The sequence below is a fragment of the Aythya marila genome, assembly GCF_965140915.1.
Source record: "Aythya marila genome assembly, chromosome: 18".
NCBI lineage: Eukaryota > Metazoa > Chordata > Aves > Anseriformes > Anatidae > Aythya > Aythya marila.
Window position 1 is genome coordinate 8989024 of NC_139059.1, and position 17705 is coordinate 9006728.

Consider the following 17705-nt stretch of genomic DNA (forward strand, 5'->3'; position numbering starts at 1 on the left):
CAGGTTCATGTAGGAAAATGCTTCAGTTCTGTGCTGCAGTACAGCCACTCCCCCACCTGTCTCAGCTCCTGGATGAAGGTTTCCACCATGGCCTTGATGCATGGAGCTTTCTGAGAGTGCAGAAAGAGCTGTTCTGTCTTCAGAGAGAACTCCAGGGCATTGCTGCCCTTCAGCTCCACTGACAGCACATCTGCAAAGCTGAGAAAACAGCCAGCATGCTCAGACTGCTTCTGCCAGAGCTATGGGGTGCAGAGCACAGGGATGGGAGTTCTGCAACTTGACATCACAACTTGACATCCTGCAACTACCACCCATGTTCTTCTGCTGACCTGTAGCTGCAAAGGATCTTCAGGTGCTCAGGAGTATAGCCAGATGCTTTCACTATTTTCAGCAGCCGCAGGCCTCGGTGAGAAACACCCAGGATCTGGACATCACTTCCATTTTCACCCTGCAAGAGAAGTGCAGCAGAGTGCACCAAAGGCTCCTTCCCATGTGGACAGGATGCAGGAGGGGAAGATGCTACCACATGCACCACGAAGGAGGCCCTGGGCTAACAGAGGTGTCAAACCCAGCAACATTTTCACAATAGTTTGGAAAACAGAGACTTCAATAAAGGAGACAGAGGAGCAGGACTCTGAGGATGCAGAAAGGCAAATGGGAGAACCTGGGGGGACAGGAACACCACTGGCAGCAGCCAAGCAGGTAGCCTGGACAGAGAAATTATTAGGAAGGACATCAGAATGATGCAAATATGTAAGCAAGGAATAAGAGGAGAAAGGTACAGAAAGCACAGAAGACTGAGTGATGTGTGGCCAGGTAAGGGAGAGAAAGCCAGGACAGAAAGATCCCAGGTGAACCAGAGCTACACAACTACAGTAAACGTAGGGTATGTTGAGAAGATTAATACTCACGTGAACTGGGAAAAGGCGGGAGAAATAGTTAGCCCAGTTGTCCCGAGCAGCCAGTACAATCCTCTTCTTTATCCCATCCTCCTGAATGGACTGGACATCATTGCCAACTCGAAATTCCGCTAGCAGGGATACAAAGCAGATACTTTCTCAGCAAGACAAACACGGCAAAGTCTCCCTCTGCCCAGGGAGATTTATTGCCACCATTCCCACTCAGTGATTACAGAACAGCCATTAGCATGCAGAGGCGAAAGGATACCACAATGGGAAGAACCAAAATAACTTGCACGTGCCAGTGTGCTACTAGTTTTTTCTCCTCCTCTCCATTAAGCTCCTGTCAAAGAAGAGATCTGGATTTTGAGACAACTCAAAATCCAATACTTAAGCTTCAGTTTCCTCTCCCCACAAGGCATGTATCGTAATTAAGTTTTTGTGGCTCAGGGAAATTTCAGAACCATGTTCTGGCCATTTGGAACAGGCAACCATGGCACTACACACAGCAAACACAAATATGTTTTTTTGCTGCAAGTGACAATTCTCCTCTGCCCTAAAGTCCTGACTGAAAGGCCATGGAGGTTTGTTTCTTGTTTGAAACTAAATGCTGGGATGGACACAAGAAGGAGGGGAGGATGGGGCTGTTAATTACTCAGCAGGTCTTTCATCTTGCGCTTCTCCTCTCTGGAGATCCGAAGGCAGGAGTTAGAGAAGGTGTCACGCATGATCTGCAGAAGAAGGAAACAGAGAGGCTTCCATGAGAGGCTGAGTGTGTTGAGGCTGTTAAAAAATGAGTTCAAGAGAAGAAAGAGCAGGGGCTTGACTAGATGAACCTAGAGAAGGGACTGAGACTTCTAGCGATGCAGAAGTGAAGGCAGTTTATGCAATGTACTCATGGAGTACTTTGTCTCCATGGTGAGATATAGCAGTCCCTGAGTCATACAGCAGTACATACCTGTTCACACAGCAAGTTCAGACAATAAGGGTGACTGAAGTTTTCTTTGGGGTAAAACACCTGCAAGAGGAGGATAAATACAAAACTGAGATTACGTATGTTTACAGATGTTGCTCAAGTTGTTGCATCCCTTCCCAGGGATGTTGTATAATCCATGTGTCCTACTGCCAGAGAGGAGTGAATCGACCTCCAAGTCTAGGCAGGGATGAGAGACGGCAAATAGGAACAAAAGAACCAAATGTGAACAGGAGTGAAGGATCAAAAATAAAGTGGTGAGACCATGGGATGAGCTTTGGACACTTTGGTGCACTTGATTCTAAACACATTTGTACTATTTACACAGAAAAGCACCAGGTAACAACGTATTTATTTGTAGATCTCTCACTGCTTTACAGGGGAAGGGAAGGACAGATAGGAAAACTGAGATGCATGAGTCAGCAAGGCAAAGTAGGACCTGGATTCCTTGACTATCAGATGGGCACGTAACTCCCTTCTCCTGCGTCATACGATGTCCTCTCTGAACTGCCTTAGTGTTCTTACATCACACTGGTTGCATGTGACAAAAAGCAATTTTAACCTAACGTGGGACCACTTCTCTTCCCCTACAGCCAGCCCTCAGCTAATCAGCTGTACCTCTTTGCGCAGAAAGATTTTCCAGGCAGGGTTGACATAGGAAAAGCTGACACTGGCAGTTAATTTATACAGCTGGGTCTTGATACCATCATCTTCTATTGAAGAGCCTGGGTGAGAAGAAAGAGCAGTGAAGATGGGCTTTGGTGATTACAGGGTCACCTGTCAGAGACTTACCAAGAGAAAGGGTACGGTACCATGTGCCTGACTGAAGATTATTACAAGCAACCCTCCTGAAGGACAGTGATCAGCTAACATGAATGCATGCACAGAAGCCATCATGTGACAGCATGTATATTTACTGTATTAGCCACAAAGTTCGGTGCTTATAATAAAAACACTCCAGAAACAGGGAGCACACACTGTCCCAGGCAAACTAGTGCCCCTGGTCTTAAGCTCAAAGACACAGTTTCACTCTATGTCATTATAAAAAGGCTATTAAAAGGATTCAAAAGGACATAAAAGCTCTTTCCTGAGCTTGTGGACTGCAAGTTTCTAGCACAATGCATCCAGTACTTGCACTGGATTTTCTCTCTGCAGGAGATCTATTAAAGATAGGCTCAGTTGGTAGGCAACCATTCAAAGGTATTGCTCTACGAGGTAGGAATGTCTTCATTTATGCAGTCACAACTTTTGAAACTTCAGAGTTAACAGACAATCAGAAATGCAAAATATCCCACAGTTCAGCTGTTTCTATATCCCTATTCAAAGGAATGCAGGAAATTTTCAGGCTAATCCAGTTACCAAGATTTGCTTTCACAGAACTTCCTAAAGATCCATCTTTTAAAACAAAGAGGGCGGGAACACGAGGAAATTCTTTTATAACAGGGAAGCTACTGTGGGATGGAGTCCTACAGTAATGTGCTTGGGCAGACTGTTTCTGCACATTATAAAATGTGATGCTGATGAGTGTTTTAGATAGCTTGAAACACATTGGTACATGCATCCAAAACAGTTGCCAAAGTATTACATGAATTACTGCTCCAGGCTCCCACTGAAACTCAGAGGCCAAACCTAGGGCTGAATAACACTTCCAAACTACTGCTGGAAAGAATTAGCTATGCCATTTTTCAAGTGGGCAGTATCCAAACAGCTTCCTTATGCATCCAGCGTCTCAGCTATCCCGTTCTTCCACAAAGAACATTCCCTCATTCCTCAGCCTATCTTTAAGGACCCTCCAGAGGCTCTAGAATGTAAAACACCTGCCTTCCCATTCCTCCCTCGTCTAAAGTCCATCCACTGGATTGCAGCTGTAACAGGGTAGCTATGCTTCAAGTAGGCAATAAAACATGTTGTGGACTGGACCTTGACAGAGCTGTAGCCCAAAGGTCCTTTCTTTATTTAGCTCCATTTTTCAGAGGGACCCAGCCCTTCCTTCGTCATTTGCACCTGACATCCTGCACTGGAAAGAGAGAGCTGGGAAGCACCATGCTGAGTGCTGGGCCAGACTCAAACTGCAGTGACAGTCTGTCTGATTTCACACAGACTGCTCGGTCTTTGGCCAGCTGGCAAATGCCAGATCATGTGCTGTGACTGTCCCAGGCTGCTAGGCTGAATCTGCCCCATTATCTTCTATCAAATCCCGCTTGTGAGAAGTCAACACTCACCCTTCGCTGTGAATTCCTGTGAGTCTTGGTTCCCAGGCAGGAGAGATGGGGGCAAAGGTGGGGGAACAGGGGGAGAAAGAGGGGTCTGGGAATCTGGTGGGGTACTTGGTGGCTGGCTGAAGATGGACAGGAGAGGCAACTGTTTCTCCTTGATAGAGCTAGAAGCTGAACCTGGCTTGGGCTTGGGAGGTGGAGGTGGCCCTTTGGGACTCTTCTCTTGCGGTACAGGGGGAGGCTGCAAGACAGCAAAACCATTCGATACAGTCATTCTCTGCATCACTACACGCTGACTGACACGGCTGTTAGAAATAACACCCAGGGCAGCAGCCCAGCCCTGGGAGCAACATCTGTTTGAGCAGAAACACCAGAAGCTTTAAATCAGCATACGATCTACAAACAAATGAAGATTAAGCAAACCCAGGTGCAGAGAAACAATATTTGAGATTGGACCTTATGGTTGGGAAAAGGAGAAAAAGGCGTTAATAGGCCAAGACATCAAGAACTTGGGGCCAAATGCGAGGAACATGAATAGTTGTCTCTCAGTTGCTTGCTTCCAAATCAGTCCTAAACATAAGTCCTAAACTTGCAGCAGCACAGCCCTTTCTCCAGCACCTCAAGAGACTTTACAGACTCAGGAGATGCAACACTGTGATATGATTTCACAGCTATCTATTTACACTACAAGAAATCACCTGGCTGCTAGTGCACTATCAGCTAGCTCCCAGCTGGGGATTGGATACACAGACCCTCTCTGCTGAGGTGACCAGAGAGAAAAGCACTCACTGATTTGGGAGAATTGGGATTCACCATCCCTAGCTTGGCCAGAGCCTCATCTTTGGGGTCATTCCTCTTCATAAATGGCTTGGACACTCTCCTGCAAGACAAAGGGGGAACAGAGGTGTTAGGGCTGCAGCAGGGCTGTGGCCACATGTGGAGCCACGTAGCAGCGCTGGGATACAGTCCCCTTCAGCTCTCTCTTGCCACGTGGGTGGCTCCCACCCTCTCACCTGACGGGCTCGATGGGCTGAGGCTCGGGGGCAGGCCTGCTCTGGTACATTTTGATGATGTTGCGGATCTCTCGGCTGGGTTCAGGTCGTGACGCAGGGCCCGAAGGTTTCACTACTGGTGGCTCCTTCTTTGCTTTTGGTGTCTGCTTTTTTGGCTTTGGCTCAGGAGGTGGCAAAGGGGGAGCAGGAGCTATTGGGAGTAACAGCTTTAAACACCAAGCCAATAAAAGCACAGGAGAAATCCTTTTATCTCATTTGATTCTCCCTCTCTTTCACTCCTTGGCTGACCAGGTATGGCCTTCTCCCACCCTGCTTTAGGATCCCATTTCCCAAAGCCCAGGCCCTTCTCTCCCCTCTGCTGTTGAGACTCCCAGGAGAGACAGATCTTTTCTTCTTCTGGCTACATCCTGAGCTGATGCTCATTCCTGGAGAGCTCTTGCTTATCAGTCTGCCTGGGTCTCCACTGCACGTCATCTTACCTGGCTCTGGTTTAGGGCTGGGCTTCTCTTCCGTATTCTTCTTCTCCTCCTCTTCCTTCTCCTCGTGCTTTGGCTGAGGATTTGCTGGAGGGGTCCAGATTTTGGAAGGTGGCCTGACTTTCTTCACTAGGATCTTTTGCTCTCCTACATTGGAAGAGGGACCTGAGCTAGTTAAACTTAGCCAAAAATTAGCATTAATGGTACAGTTTCCACTCTTGCATCAGTCAGCATAAGCTGGTGCTTTCTAGAGGCAAAGGAGAGCATGGCAGTCAGAAGCCCAAAGATTTCTAGAAAGTTGGCAACACAACACCCCATGATCTTAACTGTAGCCAGCTGAGCAGGCACATACACTGTGTGCTACACAGAGTACCAGAACTCCTGAAGGGATTAGTTGGGTTCCATATAGAGAGACAAGAACCCAGCTGTTACGCCAAGGAAGCTGCAGAACAAGGTGTTACAAATCAAACTCCCAAAGTGGTCAATACTCACCCATCTTCTGAAAATATGCTCGCTTCTGCTGGAAAGTTTCACGAGGATTGTCATCATCTTCACTGTCAGAGAACTGGTCTTCTGCGTCGTCATCAACCTGCAGACAGTTCACAATATGGTCAGTTAGTACTAGCCAGCAAATACCTCTGTTGTGCCTTTGAATTCAGAGATGATCTTCTGTGGGTGGGTTTGGACTCTGATCCAGAACTTCTCCCAGTCTCAGAGTGTTCTAAGAGATCAGTCTCTGACCAAAGGAATCATCAACCCAGTCCAGAGAAAGAGGAGTATGATATAGCTCCAAGACAGCTTGCTGAGACACAAAGAATTCAGAGCCATGAAGTTTCCTATACACCATGAAATTCAGATCAGCTGGGAATAAATTGGCAACACCGCAGCCAAACCACAGACCTTAATGTCACTATTTTTGACCCTGTGTCTTAAAGACTGAGCAAGTGAAGCTTGAAAGGCCTGTGTCATAAGTAAATACAGCTCTCAGCCCTCCTCTCTGTCAAGCCATTGCCGGACTTGAAGGGAAGTACAACAAATGCAAAGCATGACATTCAAACCCAATTCACAACCACTGTTTGTTTCTCATACCACTTCTGCCTGAGCTGGTGGTTCTGGAGCCTTTGGTGGTGGTGGTGGTGGTGGTGGTGGTGGTGGTGTAGCACTCTGGCTGCTGGGAGATGACTTGGGTTTGGGGAGAGTGGCTGGGGCCTGGGCTCGTGGTGGACTTGAGCTTCTTGGCCTCGAGCTCTCATGAGACTGTTGCCGCCGCTGCTGTTGCTGCTGCTGTTGCTGCTGCTGTTGCTGAGAAAGGGTCATGGCTTGAAGGGTCATCTGCTGGGCCTGGAAGAAGGAATTTTTTACTCACCCTATGGTGTCTCAGTGTCCTCATGTACACAATCAGGCAAAAAGGGTTATTTCCAGGTTTGCAGTCTTATTTAACCCTGAATTATATACCTAACCCCAGCACATAAGCTCAGAGCATTACAGAGCAGGCCTAAGGCAGAAGGGGAGCATGGTAGGCTCCTCACAGCACATACCCCCGTGCATTCTCCTTCCCCCATTCTGGGACCTCTCCAACCAGTCCCTTCTACTCACCATGAGCATGGCTTGTTGGTTGATAAAGGCTTGCTGTTGTGCTGCTAACTGATTGGGATCTACAGCTGGCATCACAGGCTGGGGCACAACCATGGCTGCAGAAGACACATACAACACCCTCAGGCAATCATTCCCCACGCTGCCTGAGCAGCAGCCCAGAGCTGAGAGCTCACTGTGCATTCAGCCTGATATTCCGATGCTCAGGCTCCGTTAGGATGCCCACCCTTTCATCCCCTTTCCCTGTACAGTTACTGAAGCTCTGAGTTATTACCTGGCATAGGTGCAATCCCACCTGCCCCTGGCATCATGGGCATGGCAGCTGGCATCCCCATCATCGAAGGCATGGGCTGGTAAGCTGGTGTTTGCATCATTCCAGGGAAGCCTAGAGGCAAAAGGCCACACGTACAGGACTTTCAGGGAATCATAGATCAGGAAGCCCTGATCAGTCCCACAGAACATGTCACGTAGGCTGCGTACTTCTGGTTCTCTTGGCATGCACCAACCACAGGGACATGCAAATGCTTTCTCTCTTTATACACAGCAGGATACACCACAAAAGTCAGGTGGACAGAGGAAACCAAAGAGAAATGTGTGGCCTGCTAGACTTAGGAGGATGCAGACCCTGCTACTGCAGTCTTGCTTAGGACACCACTTTCTTCCTGACTACATTATGCCTGTGTATGATTACAGAGAAGGGTTTCTCTTGAAGGATGGGCAAAAATCTCTGGGACTGCCAAATCCATGTGGGTCTCTTTGCAGCAAGTAGCTGCCAAGTATGCAGAGCTCCTGAAACCATCCCAAAGCCTCAGCTATCATTGAGATAGTGTCTCATTAAAGGGGACTTATCATAGAGTCAAACATTTGCCTGTTTCAGAGTCCTGACAAGGACTTTCACTGAGACAGTTTCACAAAGTTGAATGTATTTAATAAGGTGACAGACATGGCAGATTTGGAATTGCCACTGACAAACACACTTACTGCAATAGCACTAATATACAATAACAGCGCTAATAAAACGCTATCCCAAGTATTCCTCGCCAAAGGGTGAAGAGCTCACCAAGAAAGCATCCCTGTATTGGTGGAGAAGGAGCACAGCCCACTAACTGCCTCCTTCCAGGTTTCCAACTCCTTCTTACCCTCCTCTCCACCCTCTGCTCCTCTGCTCTTTTTTCCTCTTTTTTTTTTTATTTTTCTCTAACACTAACTTTTAATACTAACTCCTAATACTCTTTTATATGCTGACCTTATCTGTTCCTCCCCGGGGTGACGTTTTGCATGATTTTGGTGAAGAGTCAAGTACTACAATCCAGGTTGGTGCTTATCAGTGACACTAACAAGTCTGACTGTTCGCCACAGATAGCCTGGGATCCCCACCCTGCTGAGAATAGCCAAGTCTCGGGCTCCGTACAGATAAAGAAAAGTAAGGAAACCAAACACATAAACCAGAACCTCTACAGAGTTCAGACTTACTAACCCATGGAATAGCTAGAGATGATGGGAAATTCTGAAAAGAAGCAATTAAAAAAAATCAAAATGAAAAGCCTTCCTTTGAAAAAGGCAGCAACTATTTTGGGAAAGCACAAGGTGAATAGAAAGTGAATACACAACTTATGAGTGCTGTACACTAGGGAGGAGATGGCCTGGGTCAGAAGCAAGCTGTCTACTGCCTTGACCCCTAGACCAACTTGGGGGAGACATTAAAAGCAGAACAAAGGTGATAACTTTACCTAGCACCTTCCCCAAAGCATCTGTCTCCCAGCACCCGGGAACAAGTGCAACTTCTGATGACTTAGGCTAAAGTCAAATGCTCTTTGTGAATCAGCTGAGCCCAGAAAGCAATTAGAATTTGAGGGGCTCCTTGGCTTTTGCTCATTGAAGCTTATGAACCACTGCAGTTGTTTTCAGCTGTCTACATCCCCTTACAGACCTGTAGAAGGAAACATTCCTCTCTGTGTGGGTCCAATCTTCCCACCTCCCTTCATGCGTCCAGTCAGACTCTCCCTGTTCTCCAAATCCTGCGTCAAGAAAAAACAGCTTTATCTGAGCTCAGGCAAATGGACTTCACAGTGGGATAGCCATCCAAAGGCATATCTGAGCAAAAGCAGAGTGAATAGACAGGGGCACGCTTGAAGGAGTCACAGGGAGAGAAGAGCTGCAAAGAAGAAGTCAGGGGGAACATCAAAGGACTTACTGGAACTCTAGGGCCTTGATGCAGTACAGTGCTGAAGAGGTCATCCACATAGTGATCCAAGCCTACGGGTTCCCCCCGGCCATCTCTGAATCTTGAATCTACAAGTGGAGTGGAGTCAGGTTATAAGGCAGGTAAGGAACATGCCCATCTCCAGACCCTATTAGTCATATTTTGGAGCGGAGCCCTCCTTTGTTCTACATCAAGACGAGTCTCCCCTCTGCTCTGATGTCCTGGCTGGGGCACATCTTATCAGTGCTGTTCACAGTCCCGAGCAAGAGCTCACCTCGATGGGCATTGCTGAACTCTGGAGGCAGGCTTGGTGGTGGAAAGGTAGGGGCCTGGATACCTGGAGCAGGGGGAATCCTGTTGAAGGGAAAAGATAAGATAAGGAAAGCACAGCATGATGAGACAGAGATAGGACACTGGATGACAGGGACAGACGCTTTGGGGCAGGAGGACAAGGTGACTCACGGATCCATGGCAGAGTTCAGGAAGAAGTTTCTGTCCCTTTCAGGTGTGATTGGGTATCCACCTGAGGACTGAGAGGGGCTGCTGGGGTTGCTGACATCTTCCATCTCTCCAATGAGGTCCAGCACAAAGTCACAGCCCAGCAAGTCCTGCCACATGTTGCCAGTAAACATGGAGACAGACCAGCCTCGAGACTTCTTATCACAGCCCCTGGTAACAGGGAAAAGAAAGAGAAAAAAAAGATGTCAGGATACACAGGAGGAAAGAGAAGTAAAACACTGCATTCAGTTTTGTCCTGCCTTGTCTGTCCTGGCATCTTAAGTCCTTAAGCTTTAGGGTGTGAATCAATGATTAAGTGCCCAGGGTCAGGAAAATATATGAATCAGTATTTGTCTTTTTTTTTTCTTTTAATCTTTTCTCTGAAGCTGCTCTGACGGATCACACCACTGATTTGTGTGTACCTAAAGAGGCTCACAGTTCATGTACACAGATGGAAGGGGATAGGGAAAGACCATGAGCTGGAGTGGGTAAGGAGTGGCTATTCCACATCTGACTATATAAAATTCCAGGCTGCAGCCCCAATTGATCTTAACCCAAAAACCAGCGATAGCCTCTTGCACATCCCCAGATCTCTTATCCTCTTGCAGTACCTTGCACTTAGGAGACAGCCTGCAAACTGCTCTCCGGTCATCCAGGACTCCACCTCAGCTGAGAACTTCTCCTCTAGCACATAAAACAAAGAGTCAGTACACACAGCCTCCCAGCAAGACCCAAAACACCACCAAAGCTCTGCCGGGCACAGGCAGAGCCCAGCTGGAAAGCCCAGCTGGATGGCACATCTCAAAGCACTTTCAGACTGACAGCTGAAAGTCCTTGCAGTGTCCTGGTTCGTTTGGGCCCCCACCCCACTGACCAAGGTGCCAGAGCACGGATGATCTGCATCTTATTCACACAGGTTCTATGCACTCATGGGGCAGCATAAGCCAATATTTGAGAAGGAAGAAAGGTTCAGAAAGTCACTGTGACAAAGGCACTACCATGGTTTGCATGGGCTATGCAGTAATGGGTAACAGGAAAACTAAACCCAGAGAGATGCAGAACCAGGACAGCCCTCTGTTGAAATGGGTCCAAACCCAGAAGAATCTTATCCTTCAGCCTGAGTAGCAGGTCTGAGCTCATCAGAATCAGACTTTGGAGTTTGGGCTCTGGATTCAGATGCTTCTATCCCCCTCTGTTGCACCAGCCAGAAGCAGTCAGTCTGATCACTCTCCACTAAGCTGCGGCAAGCATCTTCTGAATGCTGATTTTTGCACTGGAAAAGTCCTTAGGGACTAGAAGCACAAGTTACCATTAAAGGTATGAACATCCAGCACCATTTTCCCTTTCCTCTGGTTCGCAGTCCACTCCAGCTGAGTGGGAGGGTAGGCTCGGGAGAATGCAGAGTCTGTGTGCTGTGCTGCTGTCAAGATCTTACGCTGGCAAACAGCATTGAAGCCATCCATGCCATGATCTGACACAAATCTAGGAAAAGAAAACTGCCTTTAGCATGTTGCTCATTTTTCTTAATCTTAATGAAAGTGTAGCTAGCTCTTTCTCCTCCTTACTTCAGCAACGGCTTCTCCAGTGCTGGTGAAGGGGCAAAGGAGCTCAGTAAAGTCGCCATCAGGACCCAGGCTCGCTGGCTGTGCTCCACATCTGGGTTCTTCCATGTCTGGGTGACCACTTGACTGAAGATTTCATTGCGCAGAGCCACGTTATCCAAACCTTTCCTAGCAATGTAGTTGCCCAGAACTACTTCCTGCCAGCCGTCAAGATTCTGGTCACCAATGAACCGTAAAATCTAGAAGCATTCAGGGAGAAAGAGAGCGCTTTAACTGCAACCTTCTGGCCTGAATTGTGTTGCGAAGTGACAACCTGAACTGTAAACACCAGGGTGCTTGTGAGCCTAAGAGCTCTCAGATCTGCACATTTTCTCACGCTTTGTGCACCACCTAAGCTCTGAGGAATTTGGGAGGCAGTGCTCATAGGGACAGAACCCTGACTAAAAGTCTTCTTCAGTTTGTTCTTTACGTTGGTCTTCTGACTCAGAATTTGTTCTTGGGCAAAATATTTCTCCTTCTTTGAGCACCAGAGCTCAAACTTGCTAGCAACTTACTACAGGCTATTTGTTGTAGTATCTGAGACCACAGCTGCCGAGATGTAAAAATATGTAAAATAAATTGATGCTCAGCTGATAGTCATGAAAAGCTCAGGCAGCTAGACGTGAGGAAACACTAACTGCTGAATGTTAAGCAGACTTTGGTGTGGTTAACAGTAAAACAAGTAGTATGAGATGTATTATGCTCAACCACATTACACTTAAGCAAAGATTCAGCTTCTTAGCTATGCATATCACCATTTTACATGCTTTTTTTTTCTTTCATCCTCTACAGTGTAGTATGTCGCTAGATTTTTTTTATTTTTTTTTTCTAAAATTTGCTATGGACAGCTTTGGAGAGGATATTTTTTCCTGCAGAGAACGCCTTAAAATGGTTAGTGGTAGTATGCATGACAGACACTCAACTGAGAAAACCAGGAGATGGAGATTGTTTAGTTCTCATGGAATTCTTTGTAGTAAATCCCTATGTATTACAGTTTTTGCCAAAGAAATAACTATTTTTTTTGATTAGCAATTGAGAGAAAAAATCATGTGATCTTGAGGAAAAATAATAATCATCTGCTCAAACACAACCTATCCACAAGATATTGAAGCATATATTATATTCAATATTGAAGATATTGAAGAAGATATATTCTTCTTCAACTGAGATCATTAGGACAAAAAAAGGCACTGGTTTTAGGTATTACATTTCCTAATGGGCTTATTTTAATAACATGCAATTCTCAAAAAGGTTAATGCATTTGCTTAGAAATCATCTGCAGTTTCATTCTGTTTTCTTAGACTAAACATCACACCTTTAAGAAATGCGTTTTGCATCCACAGGGAAGAGCTGGTAACACTATCCTCCTTATGCAAACACTACAGAATTAAGGTGTGGTTCCAGGTGTAGTTTTCTTGATGACAAAGTCCCTGCCTTGTTCCAGACTTTATACAATAATTCACTGTCCCCCTATCGCATACTAACTTAACTGTATGTCTGAGAAACCACCTCATGTGACGTCTGTCAGGCTGCTCCAATACTTTGAAGGAGCAGCAATTTATTCTGCTCTCTTCACACACCACGTATTGTAAGCATCTCGTTGCAGAAAGGCAGCACAGAATTGTCTTATGCACACCTGTTCTTCTAGGCCCTGGTCAAGGAAGACATCTCTTACCAGTTTGTTGATCTCAAGTGCACTCTCCTGGTATTCAGCTTCCAAACGGGTTAAGGGGTAATGCAGGGGATGGCCAGGGGCAGGGAAGTCTGTATTCTAAAAAGAAAAAGGATAGAAACATGCAGTTTGTGGCTGGTATCACTAGAATAGCACGTTTCCCCAGGAGGGAAGCAATGAAGAGAAATAAAGAGAGTTCCCACCTGGAAGTGTGACTTAATGAAGGAGGAGAAAGGGTAGCTGTTAATGGAGGATGGGAGGGAGAGGTCATCTTTGGTCTTGACTTCTGGAGGTAATGCCTCAGTTATCTGGTTGGCCTGTGCTCTATATTGACCTGCAAGAGAAAGAGGTCTTAGAATCACAGAATGACTTCAGTTGGAAGGGACCTTAAAGATGATCTCGTTACAACCCCCATGGCAGGGATGCCACCCACTAGATCAAGTTGCCCAGGGCCTCATCCAACCTGGCCTTGTGTTATAGCAGTCAGAAAGGCAGCCAGAATACATCTGGCATGCAATGCACAGTCTGCTCCAATTCACAAGACTCTTCTGCTTGATTATACCTTTTATTGGATTACACAGGTGGCCAAGATATAGCTGTCATTTTGTTAGATGCTATACCAACATAACAAGGAGGTAAATCTTACCTCAACCCATCTGCAAATTAAACATACACATTGTACAAAGAGTTACAGAGGAAACAGAAATGAATATAACATTGTTCAAGATGAGGTAAACAGCTTGGGAAGTTATTAGTGATATTTGGAAGGAAAAAAAAAAAGCAAAACAACCTTTCTATCCCAAGCAAAGCATTCCCTTTAAGTTGTTACATTGTTTAAACCCATTTCTAATTTAAACCCATTCTAATTTTTAAAAAAACTGAACTTCTGAAGAAGTGATTTTCAATTAAAAAAATACATGTTTCTTTGAAAGTGCCAGAATTCTAGTTTTGACTTCTTAACCTTTAATTTCTTTAAGGATTTTGAAGAAGAAGACAGATGGGTTTGAGATCTCACACCCCAGATATCCAGCTCTGCAAGAAACCTGGGTTCATTAAACATTTTTGCTGTCACACAGCTTTGATCAAAAAGTTTTGTAACATCATTGTCACCAGTTACATCAGCAAAGTTCATCGACAGAGCTGAAAAGATAACAAAGATACTGAATTTTAATCTGGTATGCTGCCCACTGGCCCAAGTCACTTTTCCACTCTGCCATCTTGGGAAAAAACACACGCAATACCTTTTGTCTTTATCATATTTACACTGCAATGATAATAAATCAAATACAACCCAGGTGATAGACAGCAGGTAGAAAATGCACATACATAAAACATTGCTGGGAAACAAGGAAATAAACAATGAAATAAAACAGTGCAGGAAAAGAGAGGATTTCTCACCTTCAGCTACCTGTAGCAGAGCAGCAAGCTCTGCAGGGATCTCCAGAAGTCCAACATCCTGTGGGGAGAGTGAGCAAGTCAACCACTGGGGTAGCAGAAGTGAAACGCCATAAACCCTGAGTTATTCTGCTCAAACTGGGTGAAGCTGCCTCTGAACAGCTGGTTGGAACAAGGATCGACCTCCTGAACAGGAACAGTCATTTCAGCATATACAATATTCAGAAACATTACAAAATAAGGGAGTAGCATATTAACACAGGTACATGGCATGGGTCAGCACAGGAGGGAAAGGTGACTAATTCCTGACAAAAGTCACTGCCACAGGGGGCAGAGACAGGAAATTTGGCTTTCTTTGACTCATTTCTCATTACTAACAAGTTTGTCATATTGCACAGAAGAGATTGTGTTTTAAGGGTAAGGAACCATTTTCACCTGCTCCTTTCTCTTTTTTTTTTTTTTCCTCTTTTTTTTTTTTTTTTTTTTAACTATTATTTTTCAGTATCCAAGAGCTCTACAGCACAAATAAGAAGATAGCTGATCTTGATCTCTGATGCACATTGCTATTTTGGAGATTTCTAAGGACGTTCAGATCTGTACTGGGATAATTCAGGTGAGTATCTTAGAGAATAAAGCGTATTCTGTTGTTCTTGTTTAACATCTGCATAGTAAAGCCTCTACTCACCAGCATACTATTCTGCCATCTCTCTTCACATAACCCCTCAGCAAAGACAGAGTCACAGCTTTTTTATCTGTTTGATTTTGCTCCTGATAAGACGCTTGACTTAAAAACTAGCTTTTCAGTGGTGTGTTCAGGTAGCAGGCTGAGAAATCTCACACTCCTGGATCCTCATCTGAGGAAGCAGATGATATTTTAAGAGTACCCAGTGCTATATACTCCTGTTGTTGTTGCTAACAATTCCATGCCAAACTGTGGCTGATGTTGAAATGACTTTCCTTGCTATGCTCATCATAGTGAATGTATGTTCAGTCTAAACATGCAAATAATGACATCGGTTAGCAGTGTTCCTTTATAGCAATTGATACAGGTTAAACACCTTGTACACTACGCAGTTATATTGCCATAAAGCATTTAGTAACTACCTTCCTCTAGAACATTTTCCATAAATACATTTGTGCAGAACTGCCTCATTCCTACCCATCACAACAGAACAGGATTACCAAAAATTCTCTTCCTCACAGCTCCAAAGATTCAATCCAATGCTGCAAACAAATACAGTACTCTGCCTCACGACCTTAGAGATGCTTGATTATGGCCAGAAATTGGAAAATGCTGACCTAATGAGATAGTTACACAGTTAAAGGCTCTTTATAGCAGGCTTAACTACATCCCTGCTGCAAGGTTTCCAGCATACGTGTAGGTTTCGCATACTCTCCAGATGTTTTACTGCTCCCAAGCAAACCTTTCAGAGCAGCTGTCTGCATTATCAAGCCAGTCTAGAACCAAAAGCACTAATAAAAATCACTGCATCAATTTCAAACTGAATCCCAACCCAGGGGCAACCCTAACGTGGTATTGTCTCAAACACAACAGTAAGAGAATAACAAAAAGGGTGGAAGCAAACAAGGAAGCCTGAAGTGAAACTCCTGGATTCCCAAGAGACCTTGGTATTAATAAATAGAAAAGAAAATCCCAAACTGGGACCAGGCTTTGAGGAAAAGTCTTAAAATGCCTAGTGGAAAATGTAGCACCAGATATCAAGCATGTTCTTGTTCTTGACCTGATTTCAACAGCATCAAGTTTCTGTCACCTCCAGCCTACGTGTTCCTGCAAACTGCTGAGCTCTCCCAGCTCCCTGAACTGAGTTGAAGTGAAATGGGCCTTACTGTAAATACAAGCATGATCTGAGAACAGAATTAAATCATAATTTATTAGCCCACTCACTTCCCTTCCTTAGTGATTTGTGAGATTAGAAAAACACCAAGGGCCTCAGTCTGGCACATCAGAAAGAAAGGTTCCTAGAGGATGCTAAATCATTCGGATGTCCCAATTCTGCACATTTTTATGCAGAATCTACAACCCTCAAGAATATTTCCAGAGCTTAGTCCAAGAATATTTCCAGAGCTTGTTCCACCATGATATATGTACTCTAAGGTACTCTGGGCTGAGGAAGCATAGAGGAGGGGGAATACCCTGAGAGGCTGGCTTGTTTTATCTCAAACTCCCACAAACTGTTTGACAACTTACCATTCCTTGGCTGAGACTGTTCTCCCTGCCACCACTGGCCAGGGATCTCCTCCTCTGCTTTCCTTCCTCTAACTCTTGCTGCTAGAATATGGAAGGGGGAGAAAAGAAGACATATATGAAATCACTTCCAGCTACTTCTGGGGGCAGACTCTGCAGTTGGACAGGAGCTGGTGTCTTGCTCCAGCAGACAAAATGACAGAAAGGCTGCAGAGCCTTCCTTGGATTCAATATGGTATATGAAAAGGGGATGCCAGGGCAAAGCCTATAGCTTTGCTTTAGCACCACTTGCTCTACACAAAACAATCCAACAGCAGGAGCTTTCACCACCTGCCCAGCATCCCCCCCACACCTTTCCTCCCTTGTCTGGTATTTGATGTATCCAAGGACAAAGGACACACAAGCTGTCGGAAACATTCGCCTGTCTCCTCCAGCATTAAAGATTACAGTAATGCAGCCTGAAAATGGACAGAGGAAGCTGTCTGTGGAGAGGGACCCCTTTAGAGGGGCGGGAAGGGTACCAAGAGCCAAACTCTCTTGCAGCTCTGCACTTTCCCATCTTATACTATTGCCCCCCAGACTCGACACTCACCTGCTTCCTACCCCAAGGTGAAAAAGGAAGGTCCCAGTCTCTCCCTCTCTCTCTCTTGCTTGCCTGTTGCAGAATAATGTTGGGAGGGACTAGACGGGAGGTTATGAGGGCTGGGCTGCCAAAGACAGTAGGCATGCTAAAGTACAAAGGGCAGGGCTGGGGGAGAAGGAGGAACTTTGCAGCAGGTGAACTTTGAGACCTTTTATTGTTGTTAACACATGTACAGATACCTCATCAAGCAAACACTGGAGGAACAGAAACAGATTCAAAGTAACTGTGCTGTTGTGGTTACTGATGGAAAGAAAAGCTGGATCCTGTCCAGGTAAGAAAGGGCAGGAAAAGGAACACGCACTGTTCCGGGCATGGCA

General features: G+C 45.5%; 1 protein-coding gene across 1 annotated transcript in view; it reads right to left on the minus strand.

Annotated features, from left to right (window-relative positions):
• The window catches only part of MYO15B (myosin XVB), a 42319-nt gene that overhangs the window by 8744 nt on the left and 15870 nt on the right, over positions 1-17705 (minus strand). The window contains exons 26-50 of the mRNA XM_082774607.1: positions 16749-16829; positions 14543-14600; positions 13348-13478; positions 13148-13243; positions 11437-11672; positions 11181-11353; positions 10483-10555; positions 9836-10042; positions 9648-9727; positions 9365-9462; positions 9101-9188; positions 7445-7555; positions 7174-7268; positions 6667-6918; positions 6070-6166; positions 5581-5724; positions 5102-5291; positions 4878-4968; positions 4095-4329; positions 2491-2597; positions 1858-1917; positions 1555-1630; positions 912-1030; positions 330-448; positions 57-198 (exon numbers count right to left, since the gene is read on the minus strand). Coding sequence (XP_082630733.1) covers positions 57-198; positions 330-448; positions 912-1030; positions 1555-1630; positions 1858-1917; positions 2491-2597; positions 4095-4329; positions 4878-4968; positions 5102-5291; positions 5581-5724; positions 6070-6166; positions 6667-6918; positions 7174-7268; positions 7445-7555; positions 9101-9188; positions 9365-9462; positions 9648-9727; positions 9836-10042; positions 10483-10555; positions 11181-11353; positions 11437-11672; positions 13148-13243; positions 13348-13478; positions 14543-14600; positions 16749-16829 — 3159 coding nt within the window. The remainder of the gene's footprint in view (positions 1-56; positions 199-329; positions 449-911; positions 1031-1554; positions 1631-1857; positions 1918-2490; positions 2598-4094; positions 4330-4877; positions 4969-5101; positions 5292-5580; positions 5725-6069; positions 6167-6666; positions 6919-7173; positions 7269-7444; positions 7556-9100; positions 9189-9364; positions 9463-9647; positions 9728-9835; positions 10043-10482; positions 10556-11180; positions 11354-11436; positions 11673-13147; positions 13244-13347; positions 13479-14542; positions 14601-16748; positions 16830-17705) is intronic.